The following is a 25,807-nucleotide window of genomic DNA, read 5'->3' as shown; positions in this document are numbered from 1 at the left end:
ATTTATTTATTTGTTAGTTAGTCATAAGTGGATATATTCAGAAATTGATAAGACAAAAGATGTGTATTTCTTAACCCTATACAACTGTGTAGTGATGATGCATACACAAATGCCACAGTTGTAGATAGGGGTGAGTATCCCAAAGAGTCCCTGCGGGGGGAGAGGGAGAGGGGGAACAAAACCCCAAGGGATATGGATAATCACATTGTTATAGTACTGAAACAAATTATTTTTCTTAATCCTAATAACGAGTTGGGATACACAAATGAATGCTCCTATGCTGTAAAGAGCAAAACTGTTAGGCATTAGGAGTGAATAAATGGGGTGAAGTTGAACTCTTCGTTGAGTCCTTTAGGGTAGAGAGTCTGAAACTGGTAAATCCAACGAGATTCTGCCTTTAGGAGGGCTATGTTGATATCTCCTTTTCGGTGATTGAGTACAAGTTTTTGTATCACCTGAAATTTTAGAACCTCGGGTTTTGAGGCATGATTAATTCTTACATGCCTTGAAATTGGGGTTTCGATATGTATATTAGAGATAGAATTAATGTGCTGTAAAACTAGTCTACGTAATTGCTGGTACGTCTTTCCAATGTACTGTAGTCCAGTCACAAGTGATAATGTAAACAACATTAGTGGAACTACAGTTAACAAAGGCATTGATAATTATCTCCTGAGATGTTCTTTTGTCCAGGACCGATTTAGTGGGTAAAATAAAGTTACAGGCCTTGCAGTGGCCACATCTGTAAAGACCATTGGTTGTTCAAAGCCAAGTGGACGTAGATGGTGTATTGGAGGAAGGCTTGAAATGACTGTGCGTTAGAATGTCCCCTAGGTTGCACGCTCGTCTACATGTCATTGAGGGTTGCTTGGTAATAGTGTTCCTCAGGCTGGTGTCGTATTCCAAAACCGGCCAGTTTTTGCTGAGTATCTGTTGTGCCGTGTTCCAGTGTTTATCATATGTCCCGATAAACCTGGTTACACTGGGAGTTGTACAGGGTTCCCTAGGTGGTCTGTGTAGGCTTTCCGATCTGTCTACACTTTTTGTTCTCTGGTAAGCCCTTTTCAGAATTCTGTTTGGGTAACCCAGTGATTTAAATCTTCTGAGTTCTCTCGCCTCCTTCTCAAAATCCTCCTGGTTAGAGCAATTCGTCTTAGCTCTTAGATATTGGCCGTATGGTATGTTGGCTTTAAGGAAATGTGGGTGGTAGCTCTGCCAGTGGAGCAGGCTATTCGTTGCCATGGGTTTCCTAAATAACGAGGTGCTCACATTTCCATTCTCATGTATGTTGATGTTCAGGTCTAGAAAGACCAGATGTTTTTCATTTACAACATGAGTAAGTTGGAGGTTGATTTCATTGTGATTGAGTTTTTCAACCAGTTGTTCAAAAAGAGAGCCTGTCCAGAAAATCAGAATATCGTCTATATAACGATACCACTTGTGTATAGATGAAAGAAAATTAGAATTTGACACATGAAACACTATGGTTTCCTCCCACCATCCCAAGAACAAATTCGCATAGCTGGGTGCACAAGATGACCCCATGGCAGTGCCCCTTGTTTGTAGGTAATACTTCCCATTGAAGGTAAAATAATTGTGCGTTAAAACAAATTTAAGTAGGGTCAAAATGAAAGTTTGTTCCTGATCACTAAAGGTCCCTGCTTTGTTCAAAAAGTAAGCCACTCCAGCTAAACCCTTCTCATGTGGGATGTTATTATATAACGCCACCACGTCAAGACTCGCTATAGAGATGTAGGGGGGCACCGTGAGGTTCTCTAGAACTAGGAGGGTCTGTTTTGTGTCCCGTATGTAAGAACTGAGTTTCTGTACCAATGGTTTCAAAACTTTATCAAGGAATTTGCTTGCTCGTTCAGTCAGGCTATGGTTTCCTGATATAATTGGTCTCCCCGGGGGTTTATGCATATCTTTGTGCACCTTGGGGAGACAGTAAAAAGTTGCTATGGTTACATTTGATTGTAAGACAATGTATTTAAATTCATTTTGAGTTATTATTTTATCTATTACAGCCGTCTGTGCTAGCACTTGTAATTCCTTGAAATAGGCTTTAGTCGGATCTTCTGTGAGTGTTTGATAAGCGGATGTATCGAATAGATGTGCCATGCATATCTCCAAGTATTGTTCTCTTTGCATGAGGACAATATTGCCCCCTTTATCAGAGGGTTTTATGACGATATTGTCTTGTCGTTTTAATTCCTGTAAAGCCAGTTTTTCCTCATAGTTCAGGTTGGATATAGGTGATTGGTAGATAGTTTGGTTCTCTAACTCATTAGTGCAGATCTGAACAAAAAGGTCAATACATGGGAATTCCTTAAGATTGGGGGTAAACCAGGAGAGTGGTTTCAAATTTGTAAGGGAGTCACCAAGTTCCTGTTCAGAGGTTAGGTCTGTCAGGAGTTGGAACATGTCCCCATCTTCTGGAGATAAGCCTAATTCTTTTAGGGTCTTGAGGTTTCTCTTTTCATGATAGGCATGAAGAGCCAGTTTACGTCCAAATAGATTGACATCTTTTGCCCAGTTGAACATATTGTTCGAAGGGGTAGGAATAAAAGATGGCCCCTTTGAGAGTAATGACAGATGTCTAGGTTTCAATTCAAAGTTGGATAGGTTAATATTTTTGTTTTTCTCCATAGTGGTATCTATTGGTAACTGGATTTGTGCATCTTGTAACCCCATTTTTTCCTGTCCCTTAGTCTTTCCCTTTGTGGTCGTGGCCAATCCTGGTCTAAAAAAGTAGAAGTGGATTGGATGGGGCCAGAGGAACCAGAAGCACCCTCTTGTACAGAAGGTGGTTCTCCAGCAGGAATATCTGAGAAGGAAATATTCCTGTCAGGATTTCTCAGAATTCCTCTAGTCTGAGCTGCTGGTGCCGATTGCATATATCTAGACCCAGGTCTTTTGTTAAACCGAGGTCTGCCTTCAGACTCAGGCCATTCTGTTTCATCTGATGAAGAGAACCCTTTGTTGCCCATATTAGTATTTCTCAATCTCCGTTTGTTTTTATTTTTAAAGATATTTCCTTCTTGGAAATCCCTATAGTCCCTTTGGAATTTATAATGTTTCTTTTGTATTTTCTTTTTAAAATTTTCCAAATTTTTTTTGTAATTTTAATTCCATGGCTGTAAAGGTAGGTTCTTTGTCAAATGTTTTAATTTTTTTGATTTCAATATCAAGATCCCCATTTGTTTTGTCTACATTTTCTTGCTCTAATTTTATCAAAAATTGCATAATTTTAGCCGAGCAGTCTAACAGGATTGAGTTCCACTCTGCAATCTGTTCTTCAGTTTTTACTTTATCTGGAAGTAAAATATCTGGTCTGAGCCCTCTAGGTACCAGTTTCTGTTCTATATAATGTCTTAGACTCGTTAGTTCCCAAAAGCCTTTTAATTGGGTTTGGTATAGCTTTTGAATTGAGAAAAAGGCATGATTGATATCAGTAAAATCAATACTGCTATTTCCCAGTGGATTGTTTGAAAAAACATTAGCTACATCTTCAGACCTAAAGTCAGGATGGACAACCTGACCCAAAAAATCTGTCATATTTGCCTAAACGTTAGTATGAAGGACGGACCTATCCGTACAGTAATGTTAATATAATAAATGCTAAATAATCACTTGTCTCACTAACTTGAAATGGTGGTATTGAAACCTAATGCAAATTGTAAGAAAAAGAGACTTAAGTAGGGAGACAATGTCAGGTTGCTAAACTTAGTGGGGGGTAACCCCTATGTTTAAAGTTGCAAAGAAAGAAACGAAAACAATACTAGTTCACTTAAGTTCAGGAGGAGAATTACCAAAAAGGATATGTCATTCTTAAGCTTCCTAACATGGAACTAGTATAATAGTAGCAACCCACATATACACACATGTAGTAGTAGTACCGTAAAATTTAACTTTTAATGAAAAAACATTAAAATCATATTTGTATCAAAAGATATAAAAAACTATTAAATTCAACGACAGAGTGAGGGCTGCAGTCAGCAGTCCGTCTAAATTTTGTAGAGAAGCTGGGTTGCCTAAATCTAATGGCAACTTAGGTGGATTGGGTAGAGGGGAAAAGCAAAAATCAAATAGTAGTATTTTAGAGTGGAAACATTTCCATACTGAAGTTATATAAGCGTCTGTTATCCCAAGGGGGAATCCTCTAACCCAGCTTTAGATACAACCCCGGAGAAAGTTTTCAGTGAAAGAGACACACAATTAAACCAAATCCCCTTTTAAGTTGCAGTACGAGTCCCAATAGCCCAAAGGACCTCATGCAGTGAACTGCTAAATATCTTAGTGTTAGCTACATTAGGTTCAATATGTCACACTGGAGAGAAATGTAGTCTGTCTAACTTCCAGTATACAATGTAGCTAAATGATGTTGCTTGATGAGCGTCCCTGCGGCTAGAAACTCAAAGCGGTAGAAACGTCAAATTACTTAAGCTAGAAAAACCGGAGAGTTAATAGTATAAGCTTCTATCTATTTAGCAGTTCACTGCATGAGGTCCTTTGGGCTATTGGGACTCGTACTGCAACTTAAAAGGGGATTTGGTTTAATTGTGTGTCTCTTTCACTGAAAACTTTCTCCGGGGTTGTATCTAAAGCTGGGTTAGAGGATTCCCCCTTGGGATAACAGACGCTTATATAACTTCAGTATGGAAATGTTTCCACTCTAAAATACTACTATTTGATTTTTGCTTTTCCCCTCTACCCAATCCACCTAAGTTGCCATTAGATTTAGGCAACCCAGCTTCTCTACAAAATTTAGACGGACTGCTGACTGCAGCCCTCACTCTGTCGTTGAATTTAATAGTTTTTTTTATATCTTTTGATACAAATATGATTTTAATGTTTTTTCATTAAAAGTTAAATTTTAAGGTACTACTACTACATGTGTGTATATGTGGGTTGCTACTATTATACTAGTTCCATGTTAGGAAGCTTAAGAATGACATATCCTTTTTGGTAATTCTCCTCCTGAACTTAAGTGAACTAGTATTGTTTTCGTTTCTTTCTTTGCAACTTTAAACATAGGGGTTACCCCCCACTAAGTTTAGCAACCTGACATTGTCTCCCTACTTAAGTCTCTCTCTTTCTTACTATTGTTGTAATATGTTTTATTGTTTTAAAGCACTAATATTCGTGTTTAGTGAAGTCTCCCGTGAATAACAGTACCCCCCATGTACAGGTTTTATGTTTTGGAAAGTTAGAGTCACATATAAGGCTTGCATTTCATTTTTTAAAAATTGAAATTTGCCAGACTGGTTATATTTGTGGTCGTCACAATATTGCCGTAATGGTTAGATAACACATAATTAGCAATACACATCTTAGTAAATAGCACCAGTCGGTTGTGGTGTGCTGGAACCGACAATGCAGTAGGCCTGAAATAAAAAGGGCCCACCTTAAAGGGTGATGTGAATAAAGGGAGTGGTGGGAGGGGTAACTCGCCAGACCAACCATAGTAAAGTGGGAGAGGATTGGATGCCCTTATAAAGAGGAACCAAGCCCCTCCCACAACTATAGGCCCAGCCTTAAAATTTGTGGTCGGGGCAATATTGCCGTAATGGTTAGATAACACATAATTAGCCATACACATCTTAGTCAATAGCACCAGTCGGTTGTGGTGTGCCGGAACCAACAATGCAGTAGGCCTGTAATAAAGAGGGCAAAAAGAAGTGTACCATATATATATATATATATTGTACTATACCTTAATATTACTTGGATACAACACGAGATGCCTTATGAATTCCTAACTGGTTCAGGTATAGATAATGTATAAGAGGATGATGTCTGGCTGTGATTCGTGGAGTAGTCCTGGCTCTAAGGGATGCTGGACTATCTGTGTATACTCGGCAAGATAGAGCCCAGACCTGCAAAGGTGTTGGGTAGAGATGGTACCCCAGTGATTTGGGAACTCGAGACATACGATTCATACAACGCCACCATTAGTATGATCCATATAACGTACCGGCAGGCTAGCTATTGCCAAGTGGCGAAGAATTCAACTAATGAGGGTGACAGGTGAGGCCCTGCTAGTTGCCAAGCATCATGAGAGGCTCTATCTATGCGTTGGCCCGAGGGGAGGTAGAGGCCACCGAAACGTAAGTGGAGAGTGATGGCCTCTCGGTGACTACTAAAGCATAAGATAGAATGGGAGTGACAGGTGAGGCCCTCCCTATGCAACAATGAGAGGCGAATAACTATGCGTTGGGCCGATGGGATCACCCTCCGAGTATGAGAATGAGGATGGGTGTTGGCCTCGTGTGACCACTAGACTATGGCATAGAGGCCAGGGACCTACCATAGTGGGCACTTGGTTCCTAACAACCAGCACTTATCTGCTAATAGGGGACCTCAGCGTGGGCCAGATCGTGGACCCAGCTAGCTTGTGAACCCATATAGAATGGAGTATGAGAACGTATGCCTCTGCGTGGCCGGGTCATGAACCCAATCAGACTGGAGTCTGATGACTTATACCTCTGCGTTGGCCAAATCGTGGACCCGTGTAGAACCGTGACCAGGAACGTATAATTCAGAGTGGGCCAGATCAAGGACTGAAATAAGAGAAAGTGACCTACCCCACTGGTGGACACGAGGCAAAACAGGAAAACGCTGCAGGAAGGATGAGCTCCTTGGCAGGACTTCGGTTAGACAAGCGTGTCACTCAGACAAGTGAAACCCGGGTATAAACCATGGAGTAGGGAAACAGGAGAGTATAGGAACATGGCAAAAAGAAGTACAAAATGTGCCCAACCAGGAAAAGACAAGAGGTGCAGAACCATCCAGCGATCCAGGTCAAGGGACAGAGACCCAGTAACAAGTGCATACCAGCGAGCATGTTAGAGGCACAAGAGGACCAACCTCAACGCCGAAAACGCCAAATAAGTGAAAGGGACAGGCATACACCAGACGAGCAAGCAGAGGTGCACCAGACAGTAAAACCAAACGCAGAATCATAACAGGCAATCACACCCTACAGAGAGTCACTAGAAATAGCAAAATACACGCAGCCGAGTCACACATACCTGCAATACAATGACAACCAGCTATCAGTACAGTGACATACTGTAATAATGTAACATGTGCAAGAACTAAGCACCCATGATACAACCGGATTGTGATACGGGAAAACATAATGCCCCCGGAACATACAACAAGCAAAACCAAACAGACTTTTTTTTTTTTAAACATGTGAGTGATTTACATGAAAGGTTGTGCCCTTCAAACATTTATTTATTTATTTATGTATTTATTCATACACACTCCCTGTATCAAAACAGAAGACAAATCATTGGGGAATAACAATTACACACCACATGGGAATACATCACATACACAGAACCATTCCCAGGCTGCATGACTTAAACGCCCCAGAGCTCCGACCGATAAACAGACTGGTGATGGCAAACCTACTAGCAGGCAGAGCACTGAGAGTGCTAAATCCCATAGCAGCTGAGTTCCACACTAGTGGTAGACACCATACCAGCAGGCCGAGCACCATGAGAGTGGCAGACACCATACCAGCAGGCAGAACACCAGGAGAGGTAGACATCCCAGCAAGGAAGGTAGTGGACCCAGGGAGCCGTGGACAACAGCAGCCAGCGTGCCATGCTCTTCCCCGGCTCGGTGGGTACTTACCGCCGGTGTGTGAGGAGTCACAGCTGCAAATGAGAGGCGCAGCCAACTGCAGGAAGGGACCCGGGCCCGATGGCATGCCGAAAATCACCCAGCAGGCAAACACACTAAATAGAGAGCAGAACTCGTGGAACAGACAGGCGCTCAGCAGTGGCAGGACCTCCATGAGGCGATGGTACAGGAAAGCCATGTGGGAGGTGAAGCTCAGCGGTCGGTAAACGTGAAGAAAAGCGGGCAGCAAGCCAGGAGACTGGACCACGAGGATACAGGTAAGTGGGTGAAAAGAACAGAAACTGAATATAAACATTTAGAAAACATCATTATACACATGCACTGAGCCCAATAAAATGAGGTGTTGGAAGACGGAATCAAAACGAGAACAGAGGCCTCTAGAATGCCACAGTGGCCAAACAGGCTAAAGCCCGTACATAATACAAGGGAAAAGACAGGCGATATAAGGCATACATTAGAAAGACCGACACCTGGAATGCTTAGGAGGATGATAACTACTTATGCACACACTACTGGCATGGAAGATTAGAGTTGAAAGCAACAGGAAATTCTAGAATAAAGCTAGAACCTCTCAGTAATATTAGCATCAGATATAAAACTATATTGCTTAAACTGAACATGACTGAATGATGTTCCCAATACATGTATACCGTACAAAGAAAGTCTGGGTGGTGTTAGAAAGTAAGGGAATGCAAAAGCAGGAGACAAGAGAACTGCAGGCTTAGCTAGCAGTTATTAGATTATACCCCAATGAAATTACATAACTAAATGCATGCAAGCTGTCCCTTGGGGCATATCTACCAAACAATGTTGGCCCAATGAGTAGCTGAATACCCAGGGGGCAGACAAACATCAAAATGTAGGGTGACAAGATACAATATAAATATAAAAGAAAAAATACATGCGAGACAAAACTGATTACAATAGAAATGAAGTACGTACATATGGCAAGAGAAATAATTTAGAATATAGACCAAATTCATACCATACACAGTACCCAGACAAGCATCATGAACGGGACATTCAGGATAGACCCCACAAAAGAACATATTACAGGTCACCAGATAAACCAAGAGAAAAAAATTATGGTAGGGATCCTAATTTTAGAGATCCCTATATCTCCAAGCCATATCAACCATCAAAACAATTAGGAGAAAGAGATCAAATATGGAGACGTACGTACCCCTAAGCCACAGATTCAAGAAAATGTCATTAAAAAAAAACACCATAAGAACAGAAAGAAGGGCAATATCTGATGAATATTTAACTGCTCAAAGTAAAATACATAAAAATACAAGAAGGTTATCGTACATACCCATTTCCAATAGGTTTGAAACCCTATAAAAAAACTCCTCAGGAAGAGGATTTTTGGAACCAGAAGAACAGCGTAAAACACAAATCTCAATATCAACAAAAATCACCACAAAAAAGAAGGAGGAGCATAGAGGAAGGGGAGCTAGAGGAGGAGTGAATTTTCAGAGGAGGAAAAAGAGACAAGCGGAACCATTAGATAAGAAAGCAACGGAGATACAAGCAGGAATTTTTAATTTAACTCCACACGTTCTTAAATCCCCTCAAATCAAACTATTACAGAAGGGCCTTAAATTTGCAACAACTAAAAGCTTAAACAAATTCAACACATATGTTGATCTCAATAGATTCAAAAGAATGTTATGTTTAAAAAAATTATTTCAAAAGAATCCCATCATGACTAATTTTGAAAATTCTCAAGACAATTACAAACATACTAATCTAAAAGAAAAATCTACATTTTACCCTAAGAATTTGATATCAAGCAAAATGGTAACTTTTGAAAAAATGGTATTAAAGGATCTTAGCAAAATTAAGAAACTCAATAAATATCAGCAGAATCTCACGAAAAAAGAACGTATGGCCCTAAACAAATTCCAGAAAGACAATTTGTAACGGACCGTTTCACTTACAAGAGGATAAAACCCAGTTTAGGCGATATCCCCCTTTTCCATAGACCAGCAGCTACAGCAATCACCAATCTCCCGAACTGGAAACTGTACGAATTCTGAAAACTCCCGAACTGGAAACACACGAACCCTGGAATCAGCGAACAGGAAAAGCATACAATCCGCTTACACTCCTGGCAGTCAGCATACAATCCAATTCCCCCCAAACACGAGACGACACATCGGTTTGAGGGTCAAGCAGAATCTGAGGTCTGGAACACCCAGTCTGCTTTTTATTACAGTTGTGCACATACAGGACACACCCAGGGGGAGGCATAAAACAACCAATCAAGTAATAGAACAACCCACACATCTCCTCCCCTCAGATAAGCAGTTAACATAATTTATTACATACAGTAAAAATACAGTTTCCACACATACTCTGTAACTTTAAAACCATACATCACATTCACATAAAAATACATATCCACAATCAATCCATTCAAGGGAACAACATATTAAAAAAATGGCATGAATCAGACCAGGGGTTCAAAAGTTAGTAAAAGTATATTTTGTTCCCCCTGTCTGGCAGTATTTTAATCTGGCTCAAACAGTAAAAGTAAAACATCCCCTCAATGCATCCTGGCTTCCTCCCTTCTGCCCTGGAGATAATTGGAGAAGTAATCCAATTATCTCCCAGGTCAAAGACAAAATTCCATTACACATGTTGGGACCTAAATACAGGATTATGTTTTAAAATATATAAAGTTACTTTTTATACATTAAACACAGACATGTAACATATCCCCAGATAGCTCAGGTCTGCGTGCACATTATTAGGCGAATGGCACGCAGACCACACAAATACAGTTGAATTGCCATGGAGCCAAAGTCTTTCCCATAGTCTTTCATTATATGAATAGGCTCCATGGCATAGCTATCTGGGGGTATCACTGCTCACACAGGGCAAGTACCGAATGGCCCCACTGTGTTTAAAGGGCCAGAATGAGTGACATGCACTCTGTTAGGGCCGAATACGTTTTGTAAAAAGGCCCAATCTCCCTGGGCCATAGTCCAAAGGCAAGAGGCGGGCAAGCAGCCCCCTCCAAGGACACGTGGCAAGGTCGGTTTCGCCACACTTCTCCCCTTTACCCCCCAGACTAACAGGGTATCAGACCTCCTGCCGGTCAGTGCCCTGGTTAGTCCAGCAACCCACCCACGAAGCACAAACAGCAGTACCTCCCTTCCACAATAAATGTTTACTCTACCTGGATAAAGTAGCAGCTTGTCCAGGTTCAGGTTCCTCACCACGGCTGTGCGGGGAGCTGGTAGACTGCCTTGGTGGGTTGCTGAGTGGGCAGAGACCAGCGGTACTCTGCCCTGGTGCCTGCGCTACCACTGAAGTAGCCTGATTGGAGCCTGGTTGTGGGAGGGGGAGACCGACCATCTCCCCTCTGGGTACACAGCTCTGGGGCTGGGGGACAGGACTGACCGTCCCTACCCCTTGGGCTGTAAGTGCAGAGACTACGGTCCCATCTGCACAGTTGCGGGGCTTAACTTCTCCCCTTGGTGGGTTAGGCTGCTGCTGGAGAGAGGGTGTAACAAGCTCCTCTCTCTGGACTGTCAACTGCCGCTGGGGAGAGGGGTTAACAGGCTCCTCTCCCTGACACTCTCTCTGCTGGTGGAGAGGGGGACCAGCTGTCTCCTCTGTCATTATTTTGTCCTGCTGCTGGGGTGTGAGACTGACGGTCTCTGCTCCCTGCAGGACACACTGCCGCTGGGGAGGAAGGACAACACCTTCAGCTCCCTGGGGTACACACTGTCGCTGGGGAGGAAGGATTGCACCCTCAGCTCCCTGGGGTACATACTGCTGCTGGGGAGGAAGGATAGCACCCTCAGCTCCCTGGGGTACACACTGCCGCTGGGGAGGAAGGACGACACCTTCGGCTCCCTGGGTTACACACTGCCGCTGGGGAGGACGGACGACACCATCAGCTCCCTGGTGTACACACTGCCGTTGGGGAGGAAGGACGGCACCTTCAGCTCCCTGGGATACACACTGCCTCTGGGGAGGAAGGATTGCACCTTCAGCTCCCTGGGGTACACACTGCCGCTGGGGAGGAAGGACGGCACCTTCAGCTCCCTGGGGTACACACTGCCGCTGGGGAGGACGGACGACACCATCAGCTCCCTGGGGTACACACTGCCGCTGGGGAGGAAGGACGGCACCTTCAGCTCCCTGGGATACACACTGCCTCTGGGGAGGAAGGATTGCACCTTCAGCTCCCTGGGGTACACACTGCCGCTGGGGAGGAAGGACGGCACCTTCAGCTCCCTGGGGTACACACTGCCGCTGGGGAGGACGGACGACACCATCAGCTCCCTGGGGTACACACTGCCGCTGGGGAGGAAGGACGGCACCTTCAGCTCCCTGGGATACACACTGCCTCTGGGGAGGAAGGATTGCACCTTCAGCTCCCTGGGGTACACACTGCCGCTGGGGAGGAAGGACGGCACCTTCAGCTCCCTGGGATACACACTGCCGCTGGGGAGAAAGGATTGCACCTTCAGCTCCCTGGGATACACACTGCCTCTGGGGAGGAAGGATTGCACCTTCAGCTCCCTGGGGTACACACTGCCACTGGGGAGGAAGGACGGCACCTTCAGCTCCCTGGGATACACACTGCCGCTGGGGAGGAAGGATTGCACCTTCAGCTCCATGGGGTACACACTGCCGCTGGGGAGGAAGGACGGAACCTTTAGCTCCCTGTGATACAATCTGCCGCTGGGGAGGAAGGACGGCACCTTTAGCTCCCTGGGACTTACTCTGCCGCTGGGGAGGAAGGACGGCACCTTTAGCTCCCTGGGTTACACACTGCCGCCTCAGGGGAAGACGGCTAACCTCCTCGGATGCAGCCTCTACTCTGCTGCTGTAACACTCTTTCCGCTGAGCATACTCTCCGTCCATCCTTGATTTTCGCTTAGCCATGACCTGGTTCCAGATCCCCTGGAATATCTCCATGGATACATAACCCCCATACTGGGCCACTCGCTGCCTCACCTCGGCCAGCCGATAATCTTCAGCGTCAGAGCCTTCCATACTTGTCTGCTCCAAGTCGCTGGATACTTCTGCTGCCAGGGTCTCTGCACGAGTGCTAACGTTGCCCTCAATTTGTAACTCCAAGGAATTGGTGTTGTCTGTAGCTGTCCTTCTGGCTGTAGGAACGATCCCACCGCTTGCCACCAATTGTAACGGACCGTTTCACTTACAAGAGGATAAAACCCAGTTTAGGCGATATCCAGCTTTTCCATAGACCAGCAGCTACAGCAATCACCAATCTCCCGAACTGGAAACTGTACGAATTCTGAAAACTCCCGAACTGGAAACACACGAACCCTGGAATCAGCCGAACAGGAAAAGCATACAATCCGCTTACACTCCTGGCAGTCAGCATACAATCCAATTCCCCCCAAAAAACGAGATGACACATCGGTTTGAGGGTCAAGCAGAATCTGAGGTCTGGAACACCCAGCCTGCTTTTTATTACAGTTGTGCACATACAGGACACACCCAGGGGGAGGCATAAAACAACCAATCAAGTAATAGAACAACCCACACATCCCCTCCCCTCAGATAAGCAGTTAACATAATTTATTACATACAGTAAAAATACAGTTCCACACATACTCTGTAACTTTAAAACCATACATCACATTCACATAAAAATACATATCCACAATCAATCCATTCAAGGGAACAACATATTAAAAAAATGGCATGAATCAGACCAGGGGTTCAAAAGTTAGTAAAAGTATCTTTTTGTTCCCCCTGGCTGGCAGTATTTTAATCTGTCTCAAACAGTAAAAGTAAAACATCCCCACAATGCATCCTGGCTTCCTCCCTTCTGCCCTGGAGATAATTGGAGAAGTAATCCAATTATCTCCCAGGCCAAAGACAAAACTCCATTACACATGTGGGGACCTAAATACAGGATTATGTTTTAAAATATATAAAGTTACTTTTTATACATTAAACACATTATTAGGTGAATGGCACGCAGACCACACCAATACAGTTGAATTGCCATGGAGCCAAAGTCTTTCCCATAGTCTTTCATTATATGAATAGGCTCCATGGCATAGCTATCTGGGGGTATCACTGCTCACACAGGGCAAGTACCGAATGGCCCCACTGTGTTTAAAGGGCCAGAATGAGTTACATGCACTCTGTTAGGGCCGAATACGTTTTGTAAAAGGGCCCAATCTCCCAGGGCCATAGTCCAAAGGCAAGAGGCGGGCAAGCAGCCCTCTCCAAGGACACGTGGCGAGGTTGGTTACACCACACAATTCAATAGTCATTAAACCAGCGGATAAGGGGGGGTGGGGGCGGTGGTTGTCCTCATGACATTGGAGAACTATAACAAAGAATCTCAGAGATTATTGGATGATGATAACACATATAAAAAAATAAAAGCAGACCCCACTAAAGAATTAAAAGAAAAATTCCATAAGTACCTAGAGAAGGGTTATGAAAAATGTATTCTAAATAAAAAAGAATTCAATTATTTAAAAGTAGATTTCCCAAAAATTCCGGTACTATACCATCTACCTAAGGTCCATAAAAATCCCACCCAACCCCCGGAAAGACCTATAGTTTCAGGCATCGGGTCTATATCATGTAGACTTTCTGAATATTTAGATCGATGCCTGCAACCTTTGGTACATCATACACCTAGTTATTTAAAGGATACAGGTGACATTTCGAGGCATATAAACCAACTAGTGTGGAATGAAAATTGTTTCCTAGTAACCGCAGACGTTAGTTCCCTCTACACCATTATTGAACATGATAGAGGTTGCACTGCCACAAGAAATTTTTTAGAGCAATCTAACGATTTCTCAATTGATCAAATTGATTTTCATTGTGGAAGGGATCCTTCTAATTTTGACAAGCAACTATTTTTGGTACGATGGCAACTTTTATCTCCAGTAGTGATGTCCCGAACGGTTCGCTGGTGAATAGTTCCCAGCGAACATAGCGTGTTTGCGTTCGCCTCAGATGGCGAACATATGCGATGTTCGGTCCGCGCCCTATTCGTCATCATTGAGTAAACTTTGACCCTGTACCTCGCAGTCAGCAGACACATTCCAGCCAATCAGCAGCAGACACTCCCTCCCAGACCCTCTTACCTCCTAGACAGCATACAATTTAGATTAATTCTGAAGCTGCATTCATTTTTTTTTGTATTATTATTTTATTTTTTTGTGTGTTTGTGTTTATATACATTATCCTCCATAGCCAGTAACCTGTGTTTATTCTACATTATCCCCCATAGCCAGTAACCTGTGTTTATTATACATTATCCCCCATAGCCAGTAACCTGTGTTTATTATACATTATCCTCCCATAGCCAGTAACCTGTGTTTATTATACATTATCCCCCCCATAGCCAGTAACCTGTGCTTATTATACATTATCTCCCCCATAGCCAGTAACCTGTGTTTATTATACATTATCCCTCCCATAGCCAGTAACCTGTGTTTATTATACATTATCCCCCCATAGCCAGTAACCTGTGTTTATTATACGTTATCCCCCATAGTCATTTATCATTAGACCCAGGGCTGGCGCGTCCATAAGGCGGCACAGGCGGCCGCCTTAGGGCGCACAGTCTCTGGGAGCGCAATATTTCAGTGGCTGGCAGGAGGTAAGCTCTCCCTCCTGCTGGCCACCATCTGGACCCTGGCGCGGCAGTGCTGTGATGTGATAAGGCGCGGCCCGGGAGCTCTAATCTCACCGCTCTGCTCCCTCGCGCGCTGTCTGCTGATGCCGCGGATTGCTCCCTGCTCGCGCCCGCCTATTTCGGCATTTTGACGAAATAGGGGGCGCGGCTTCACGAGGCTCCCGGCGCTGGAACGAGGTGAGTAAAATCACCTCCCTGGAGTCCCTTTAACGAAGTATCAATAATAAAAAGAGATAACTTATTGAATAATGGAAAAAATAATAAGATAGAATCTAATGCCACGATATCAATTATTTGCAATTATAGCCATGGAAACGATCAATTCAGAAGAATAATTAATAAGCATTGGCCAATTCTAAGGGAAGACCCTGCTCTAACCGTCATTCTGCCAGAAAAACCTAAACTAATCTTTAGAAGAGTTCCCAATATGAAAAAATTACTAGCGAGAAATCACATTCGAAAAGATTGTAATATAAAACCGATTGACTGTAGAAAAGGTTTCTTTGGATGTGGTATATGCCTAGCATGTAAGAATACTGGAAATAAGAAAAGACACATAGACAATTTAAATGATGCAAAAAACAATGAGGAGTTCCATATAAAAAGTTTAATTACTTGTTACTCTAAAAATTTCATTTATATGTTGTAATGTCCATGCGGCCTAAAATATGTGGGCCGCACGAAACTTAACTTACATACAAGGGTAGAGGAACATGTTAGAAACATCAAGAAAGGATATGAGGGACATAGTATTTCTAACCATTTTAAGATCTCCCATAATAGTAATCCTAAGGGACTGTCTTTTATTGGTATTTATAAAGTTTTAGGAAATTGGAGAGGGGGGGATTCCAAACAAATTTAAGGCCAACAGGAAATGAGATGGATGTTCAACCGTGGTACTCTACAACCCAACGGTTTGAACATTGATTTCGAATTATGCCATTTTCTTTAAATCTATACCAAAGTGTAATTTCACACAATTAACCCCTTAACCCCTTAAGGACCAAACTTGTGGAATAAAATGGAATCATGACATGTCCCACATGTCATGTGTCCTTAAGGGGTTAAGGACACATGACATGTGTGACATGTCATGATTCCCTTTTATTCCAGAAGTTTGGTCCTTAAGGGCTTAAATTAGGTCACCATTTAAAATGGAGGATGGAGATGGTTGGCAATATTACTTAGTGATGTCACTTCCACCAACCACTCACACCATTGGATATTTAATATTTAAAATTTTAAATTCAAAATTATGTTACCATTTAAAATGGATGATGGAAATGGTTTGCAATATCACTTAGTGATGACACTTCCGCCAACCATTCACACCATTAAATTATCTCACCATTTAAAATGGAGGATGGAGATGGTTGGCAATATCACTTAGTGATATCACTTCCGCCAACCATTCACACCATTGGATATTTAAAATTATGTTACCATTTAAAATGGATGATCGAGATGGTTGGCAATATCACTTAGTGATGTTACTTACGCCAACCATTCACACCATTGGATATTTAAAATTATGTTACCATTTAAAATGGAGGATGGAGATGGTTGGCAATATCACTTAGTGATGTCACTTCCGCCAACCATTCACACCATTGGATATTTAAAATTATGTTACTACCAATGAACATTAAAACACATCCCTGCATTCCAGTGAAAACACTACATACAAACACACTTCTGTATTAAAGCATCACCATTTTATATAACAACGCCACTGCATCTCGCCAACACTACACACAAATGCATACCTGCATTAAAATGCCAACACTACATACAAACACACCCCTACATTCACTCACACATACTCCATACAAAAACATGCTTACTTTGAAACATGCAAGCACTGCTCAATGTTATAACATTAAAAAAAATTACGGGTGTTTCTTACATTTTAAAGTGTGTGGGGTGACCAGGGTAAGGGTGGGTGCCAAAATGAGGACCCATCCTGGGTGCCAAAATAAGGACCAGCCCCAGGTGCCAAATGCTCTAGGTACGCCCCTGTGTAACGAGTATATACCCCTACACGCAGGATCCAGCCTAACAGAAGACAGTACAGAGGAGAGATACGTCTACCGGACCTTAGAGTGGCCGGACTCGACGTAATAGGATAAGACAGAGTCAGGAACGATCCGAGGTCAAGGGCACAAAGAGACAGCGTAAACGAAAACTAGCCGGGGACTGGTACACAGGAATCAGCAAGCCGGCAAACAGTACAGAATAGGATAAAGCGAAAACGAAGTCAGAATACAAAGCCAAGGTCAAATACGGAGAAACACAACAAGCACTAAAGGGAACTGTAGCAGAAACCACGATAGGGCAAGGAACTAAGGGAAAAGGGTAAGTATAAGTAGCCTTCAAACTAATGTGATTGGCTCCTGTCACTTCCACTCCCCCAACAGGTAAGTGTATGGGGTGATTGGCATGACAGGAGCCAATGGGAGCCTTTTTGCAATTTAGGCTCCCACTGTCTCTTTAAGAGCGCGCCCGAGATTCGCGGCGCGCTCTTAGCTGCAGGCGGGACACGTGACCGCTTCTCGCGGTCACTGCCCGCCTTCCTGTCTGAACAGTCGGACGAGCCGCGCGCGGCTCGTGCAGCCGCAGGACCGCGCGCGGCTTGAAGAGAGGACCGCGTCCGGCCCCCGGATAAGGTAAGTACCGCTACAGTACCCCCCCCTGAGGACACGCCCTCCGGGCGGGCAGGACCAGGCCTGGCAGGAAAACGCGAATGGAAAGAACGTACAAGGCGGGGAGCATGAACAGCATCCGCAGAAATCCAACTGCGCTCCTCAGGCCCATAACCCTTCCAATGTACCAAGTACTGAAGCCGACCCCTGAGAAAACGAGAGTCAATAACAGCAGATACTTCGAACTCCTCATGACCCTCCACAGAGACAGGAGGGGGAGGGGGAGTATGCCGGGTATAGCGGTTGCGTACGTAAGGCTTCAACAAAGAGGTGTGAAATACATTGGGTATACGCAGATTCTTAGGCAGACCCAAGGCATAAGAAACGGGATTAACCTTATGTATAATGCGATAAGGACCAATGAAGCGGGGAGCCAATTTCATAGAAGGCACCCGGAGGCGAATATTCCGTGTGGAAAGCAAAACCCTGTCCCCCACAACATAGGAAGGAGCCGCTCTGCGATGCTTGTCAGCCTGAGCCTTCTGGCGGGCAGCAGAGTCCACCAAAGAACGCTGAACCTGCTCCCAAGTATTACGCAAACCAGCCAAATGCTCATCCAGAACTGGCATGCCCTGTGAGGAGAATGCAGCCGGAAGAACAACGGGATGCTGGCCATAGACAACGTAAAAAGGGCTTTTGCCGGAAGAATCATGAGTGGCATTATTCCGAGCAAATTCAGCCCAAGGAAGCAGGTCAGACCAATTGTCCTGATGGTGAGACACAAAACAACGGAGGTACTGCTCAAGAGACTGGTTGGCACGTTCAGCAGCTCCATTAGACTGGGGATGGTAAGCGGAAGAAAATGAGAGGGAAATACCCATCTCCGAACAAAAGGCTTTCCAGAACCTGGAAACAAATTGGCTACCCCTATCGGATACAATAGATAAGGGAATACCATGTAATCGAAACACTTCTCTAGCGAAGATAAGAGCCAATTCCTTGGAAGTGGGCAACTTGCGAAGAGACACAAAGTGAGCCATTTTGGAAAACCGATCTACTATCATTAGGATGACTGTGTTACCATTCGAAGGGGGTAATTCAACAATAAAATCCATTGATAGATTAGACCAAGGTCTCTCGGGAACGGGCAACGGATGCAACAGCCCACAAGGAACTCTACGAGAAGTTTTCATACATGCACAAGTAGTACAAGCACTTATATAGTCAGTAACATCCTTACGTAAGGTATCCCACCAGAAATACCGAGAAACGGCTGACACTGTTTTGGAAATACCAGGATGTCCAGCAGTCTTAGTATCGTGATAAAGTGACAGAATATCCCGTCTCTCGGGAATGTCAACGAACAATTTATCATTAGGCCTCTCGCTGGGTGCCATGCCTTGTTTCGCTTGTATGGCCTGCAAGAGGGACGAGGAAATAGACAATATAGTAGTTGCTATTATCCTGTTTGGGGGAATGACAGGAGTGACATCAATCTCCTGTTTGTCAATAGTCTCGAATTGTCTGGACAGAGCGTCCGCTTTGGTGTTCCGGTCACCTGGCCTATAGGTGATTATATAATTAAAATGAGACAAGAACAGTGACCACCTAGCCTGCCTTGAAGACAATCTTTTAGCTTCGCTAAGGTAGGATAGGTTCTTATGATCTGTAAATATGAGAATAGGATCCTTAGTTCCTTCTAGCAAATGTCTCCATTCTTTGAGTGCTAAAATGATAGCAAGGAGTTCGCGATTACCCACATCATAATTCCTCTCTGCCTTGGACATTTGTTTAGAAAAGAAGCCACAAGGATGCAATGGCTTGTCAGGAGACTCTCTTTGGGATAAGACAGCACCTACCCCTATATCGGAAGCATCAACCTCAAGTATATATAGCAATGAGGGGACAGGATGCTGTAAAATAGGGGCAGAGGCGAACGTAGTTTTAAGAAAGTCAAAAGCCTGAAGTGCCTCAGTAGACCAGACACGTGTATTGCCATCCTTTTTAGTCATACGAGTAATAGGCGCTACTATAGACGAAAAACCTTTGATAAAACGTCTATAATAATTAGAGAAACCCAGAAAACGCTGGATGGCTTTCAGACCTTGCGGCAGAGGCCATTCTATGACTGCAGCGAGCTTCTGGGGATCCATCCGAAAACCCTCGGCGGAAATCAAATACCCTAGAAACTGGACCTCGGACTGGTCGAATAGACATTTTTCTAATTTGCAATAAAGACCATTAGCAAGAAGGGTCTTCAGAACTGTCGTAACATGTCTGTGATGAGTGTGAATGTCTGTAGAATATATTAAAATGTCATCCAAGTACACAATAACAAATGAGTGAATAAAGTCCCTTAAGACATCATTAATAAATTCTTGGAACACTGCTGGGGCATTGCAAAGCCCAAATGGCATGACGGTATACTCATAATGACCTGACCGAGTGTTAAAGGCTGTCTTCCATTCGTGGTCCTTTTTAATACGTATCAAATTGTATGCTCCTCTAAGATCTAATTTGGTGAATACCGTAGCATGTTTGAGCCTGTCAAACAATTCTGTTATTAGAGGTATAGGGTAAGCATTTTTGATGGTGATCTTGTTAAGACCTCTATAATCAATGCAAGGTCTTAAATCACCTTCTTTCTTTGATACAAAGAAGAACCCCGCTCCAGCCGGAGAAGAGGATCTTCTAATAAATCCCTTGTCTAATGACTCTTTAATGTATTCCTCCATGACACGGTTTTCTTGAACCGATAGGGGGTACACCCTGCCCTTAGGAGGTATAGTACCAGGCAACAAATCAATAGCACAATCGTAGGGTCTGTGAGGCGGTAATTTGTCAGCTTCTCTTTTATCAAAGACAGTCTTTAAAGTTAAATACTGAGAGGGTATTGTCGTAGATAAAGGAGGAACAGTAGGAACGTTAATAGAATTCACAGGCGTGACTTCAATAGTACATGACTCATGGCAGGCTTCACTCCATGATTTTATCTGCCCTGTCTCCCAGTCAAAAATGGGATTGTGGGCACGTAACCATGGATACCCTAACACCAACTGTGAAGAGGGAGAGGTGATGACCTGGAACCGAATGGTTTCATAGTGTAGAACCCCTGTGTACATGTGTAGCGGTGCAGTCTCGTGAGTAACAACAGGAGATATCAATGGTCTACCATCTATGGCCTCAACGGCCAAGGGTATCTCCTTCTCTCTGATGGGAATATTGTTTCTCTTTACAAAACCAGAGTCTATAAAGTTCTCGGCTGCCCCAGAATCAACCAGGGCGTCTATGTTTTCAACTATACAACTCTCTCCCATATGTAAAGAAACAGGGAGAAGCAGTCGGTTAGGAGGCAATGTAGGAGACTTAGAAATCACACCCAAGGCCAGTCCCCTATAAGGTCTTAGGTGCGAGAGTTTTCCGGGAGCAGAGGACACTCCTTTACCATATGGTCTCTCTTACCACAATATAGGCAGAGTCCCTCCCTTCTCCTATGTAATTTCTCAGTATCTGAGAGTTTGGCAACCCCTAATTGCATAGGTTCCTCTTCAGATACTTTAACACTCTCCGGTATATTAACTCTGGGTTGAATAGGTGTAACAAAACGTCTATTCCTGTTCTTAGTATAGAGCCTGTCACGAATCCTATTATCTATATCGATGAGGTAGTCAATAAGGTCCTCTAAGGCAATAGGAAGCTCCTTAGCTGCTACCTCATCCAATATAGAGTCTGATAAACCTTCCATGAAGGCCGTAGTTAACCCATTATTGGTCCAATCGACCTGTGAGGCAAGGGTACGAAACTGTATAGCGTAATCAGCCACAGACCTAGAACCCTGTTTAACCCTCATTAATGCTCTAGCGGCATTCTTAGACCTTTTCATAGTATCAAAAGTTCTGCGAAAAGCTGTTAGGAAACTGTGAAAGTTATGCACCATAGGTCCATTAGCCTCCCAAATAGGGTTTGCCCATTCAAGTGCTTTGTCGGTAAGTTGGTGCATAAAGAATCCAACTTTAGACCTCTCTGTGGGAAATGAACGTGGATACATTTCAAAATGAAACTCTATTTGGTTAATGAACCCTCTGCATGTCTTAGAATCCCCTCCATACCTAGGAGGAGGCGTTAAATGTGCTGTAGCGTTAGGCATAGTCGATACTTCAGGAAGCAGGGGTGCAGGAGGGTTAGGTGCGGTTGCTGGAATGGTTCTAGTTAAGAGCGTCTGGAGAGCCTGAGCTATTTGATCCATACGGTGATCCTGCTCTACAAATCTAGCCTCATGGGTCGCCATCTGTTGAGCTAAATCTGCGGGGTCCATGGCCCTATCGTAATGTAACGAGTATATACCCCTACACGCAGGATCCAGCCTAACAGAAGACAGTACAGAGGAGAGATACGTCTACCGGACCTTAGAGTGGCCGGACTCGACGTAATAGGATAAGACAGAGTCAGGAACGATCCGAGGTCAAGGGCACAAAGAGACAGCGTAAACGAAAACTAGCCGGGGACTGGTACACAGGAATCAGCAAGCCGGCAAACAGTACAGAATAGGATAAAGCGAAAACGAAGTCAGAATACAAAGCCAAGGTCAAATACGGAGAAACACAACTGAACACAACAAGCACTAAAGGGAACTGTAGCAGAAACCACGATAGGGCAAGGAACTAAGGGAAAAGGGTAAGTATAAGTAGCCTTCAAACTAATGTGATTGGCTCCTGTCACTTCCACTCCCCCAACAGGTAAGTGTATGGGGTGATTGGCATGACAGGAGCCAATGGGAGCCTTTTTGCAATTTAGGCTCCCACTGTCTCTTTAAGAGCGCGCCCGAGATTCGCGGCGCGCTCTTAGCTGCAGGCGGGACACGTGACCGCTTCTCGCGGTCACTGCCCGCCTTCCTGTCTGAACAGTCGGACGAGCCGCGCGCGGCTCGTGCAGCCGCAGGACCGCGCGCGGCTTGAAGAGAGGACCGCGTCCGGCCCCCGGATAAGGTAAGTACCGCTACACCCTGGCCCGATGACACTTTTTGACCAGGTTTCAAACCTGTGTTCTCCAGTTCAAGGCAGACACATTACCACTGCTCTAGCCAGCCAATTCATATCACGAGCTGTATGGAAGAGACCTCAATAAAGAATTGACAGTATTCACCTGGCCAGAAAATGAATTCAACAGTCGCAAGATTTCGCTAATGTTGAACAGAAGTTTTTCAAATTTCTTTTATATTACGTAACTAAACATCACTGATGATTGACAATTTTGTCAACAAATGGAAATTCTCTACCACAGATGTTTTCTCTTGTAACATATAATGTAGAGCGTAACCTGTTTTCCAATATGTGATTAATTCCACACCATGTGACTTCAAGAGGAGGATCCACAAGGACTTTCAAACATTTTAAAAGAAGGATTCCTGAGGCTATCCTGCAGCTACTGAGGAAGCTCATAGAGTGAAACGCGTTTAGCTGATTATTCTGGACTTTTTATTGGACTTTATTGGATCATTTTACTTTCTAAGTACCCATTTATTTTGTTTTTAATGCATTGTTAATAAATGTATATTTACTATTTTATAATTTAGTCCAAAGTCCTTTCTAGCCATCAGGAACTCCATTGGGGATAGTGCTATTCCCCCTCTAAAGTAGCACATTGTTTATCAACCTCAGAGCTGGGATTTCAGGGCTCTGCAGAAGGTGAGCACAACTATTTATATCTCATAATACCATTATAGTATGTGCAATTCTACACAGTTGTTTTTCTGCTTTTCTTCTCGTTGTATACTCCTGGAGGGATACTACCTGGGATCAAGGGGTGTGTTGCTGCCCTAAGAGCATAAAGGGTCCTTTTACGGAGCCAATACCATATAGGCTCCTATCTATGTGAGTGGTTTAAGTCATTACTTACTACCAATTATCCATTTTTGGAACATCTGCACTATATTTTTTTGTTTCTTGTTTTTTTGTTTCCTTTTATATGTACATTCAAGTTTTTCAAGACTGTCACTGTACCAAAGGGGTGAGTAAACCCCTCTACTGTTTAGAGCGCTCCACTTGTTTGGTATAGTTTTACCCCATTGTATACCTTTATGATGTAGTTCTCGATTTTTAAGAATAAAATTTTTAAGTAAACAAACTACAAGTTCACACACTTGAAACAGTGTCAGTAACTTTTGAAATATGGTTTCATGGTTTCATATTATCTTAGCTTAACAGTTGGCCCTCAATTTCATATTTTAGATGAGTTTTTCAAATGATTTAATATTTTTTGGATAAACTTTTCATATATTTTTGGCAAATTCATATATTTTTTATGATAGATTATTTTATATTTTATAATTTGAAAAAATAATTTAAGAAGTTTACCCAAATAATAATATAATAATTTGAAAACTTTATCCAAAAATATTAAATCAAGACAAAAGTACATTTGCTTTTTAATAGACAGATTTATAGTGGATCACATTCACACTATTTTCCAATTGATAAAATGTTGCACTCCGACAACCGATTTGTAAAATTTGGTGTAAGAAAACGATTTGTCATTAGTTGATTATTAAATCACCAGACTATTGAGCAGAGTAGCATCATGGGCGAGCATTGCACACAAATGGCGACTTTATAAGGTTAACCGTGGTGGATCTAGTGTTAACATTTCAATTAGAATTAGTATTTGGTGTAAATGTATTTTGGGTGTGGATGATAGTGTAGTAGGTTGGGGTGTCCAAGGTACAATCTTAGCTGGAGGCTGTCAGATGTCAAGTTTGTATTACTCCTTTACACATTATATCTATAAACTAAATTACATGACTCAGCATATGGACTTTGATATAGTCAGGGTTCTGATGAAGTGGTGGAAAATAATGAAACTTGTTAGGAAGAAAGGATACTTGGGATATCACGAATAGGAAAATGAAATGTCAACTATGTGTAAATTAACAATTGATTTTCCTGTGTGTCTGTCCACAGCTAAGCAAGGAATATGGACCAGTGTACACAGTTTATTTGGGCAGCCAGCGTGCGGTCATGCTTTTTGGGTGCGACACGGTGAAAGAAGCTCTGGTGGATCACAGCAACGTGTTTAGCGACAGAGGGAACTTACGTCTGGGTGATTTATTGTTCAAAGATTATGGTAATAAATTTGTTTCTATAAACCAGAGACATTGCTGAATGAAGTAGGAAGCATGCTTTTTATTTAGTAAATATCCTGGATGAGAAATTGTCATCATGCAAGAAAATAATACTTTTTCATGATGTTTCAAGGCATCCTCCTGAGCAATGGAGAGAGGTGGAAGACGATGCGTCGATTCTCTCTCATGACATTGAGAAATTTCGGAATGGGGAAGAGAAGCATTGAGGAAAGAATCCAAGAGGAAGCTCGCTCTCTCACAGAAGCCTTCAGAAAGCACAAAGGTTGGTATTTATTCTTGAAAATGAATTAATAAAAGATTGATTATATCATGGAGCTAACAATTCACACCCAGTGTTGCAGGATAAAACTTACCAGGAAAGTTTAAAGGATCTTAACATGTATAGCTTGGAGGAAAGACGAGACAGGGGGGATATGATAGAAACATTTAAATACATAAAGGGAATCAACACAGTAAAGAAGGAGACTATATTTAAAAGAAGAAAAACTACCACAACAAGAGGACATAGTCTTAAATTAGAGGGGCAAAGGTTTAAAAATAATATCAGGGAGTATTACTTTACTGAGAGGGTAGAGGATGCATGGAATAGCCTTCCAGCTGAAGTGGTAGAGGTTAACACAGTAAAGGAGTTTAAGCATGCGTGGGATAGGCATAAGGCTTTCCTAACTATAAGATAAGGCCAGGAACTAATGAAAGTATTTAGAAAAT

The 25,807-nt window shown here is 43.1% G+C and overlaps 1 protein-coding gene across 1 annotated transcript in view; it reads left to right on the top strand.

The window, feature by feature from the left end:
* LOC134572302 (cytochrome P450 2C8-like) overlaps positions 1-25,807 on the top strand; it is a 94,139-nt gene that overhangs the window by 46,406 nt on the left and 21,926 nt on the right. Inside the window, exons 3-4 of the mRNA XM_063431185.1 lie at positions 24,918-25,080; positions 25,212-25,361. Of these exons, the coding sequence (XP_063287255.1) occupies positions 24,918-25,080; positions 25,212-25,361 (313 nt within the window). The remainder of the gene's footprint in view (positions 1-24,917; positions 25,081-25,211; positions 25,362-25,807) is intronic.

Source organism: Pelobates fuscus, chromosome 9 (assembly GCF_036172605.1).
Source record: "Pelobates fuscus isolate aPelFus1 chromosome 9, aPelFus1.pri, whole genome shotgun sequence".
Taxonomy (NCBI): Eukaryota; Metazoa; Chordata; class Amphibia; order Anura; family Pelobatidae; genus Pelobates; species Pelobates fuscus.
The sequence above is the reverse complement of the archived record's forward strand: the minus strand, read 5'-3'. Positions and strand labels throughout refer to the sequence as shown.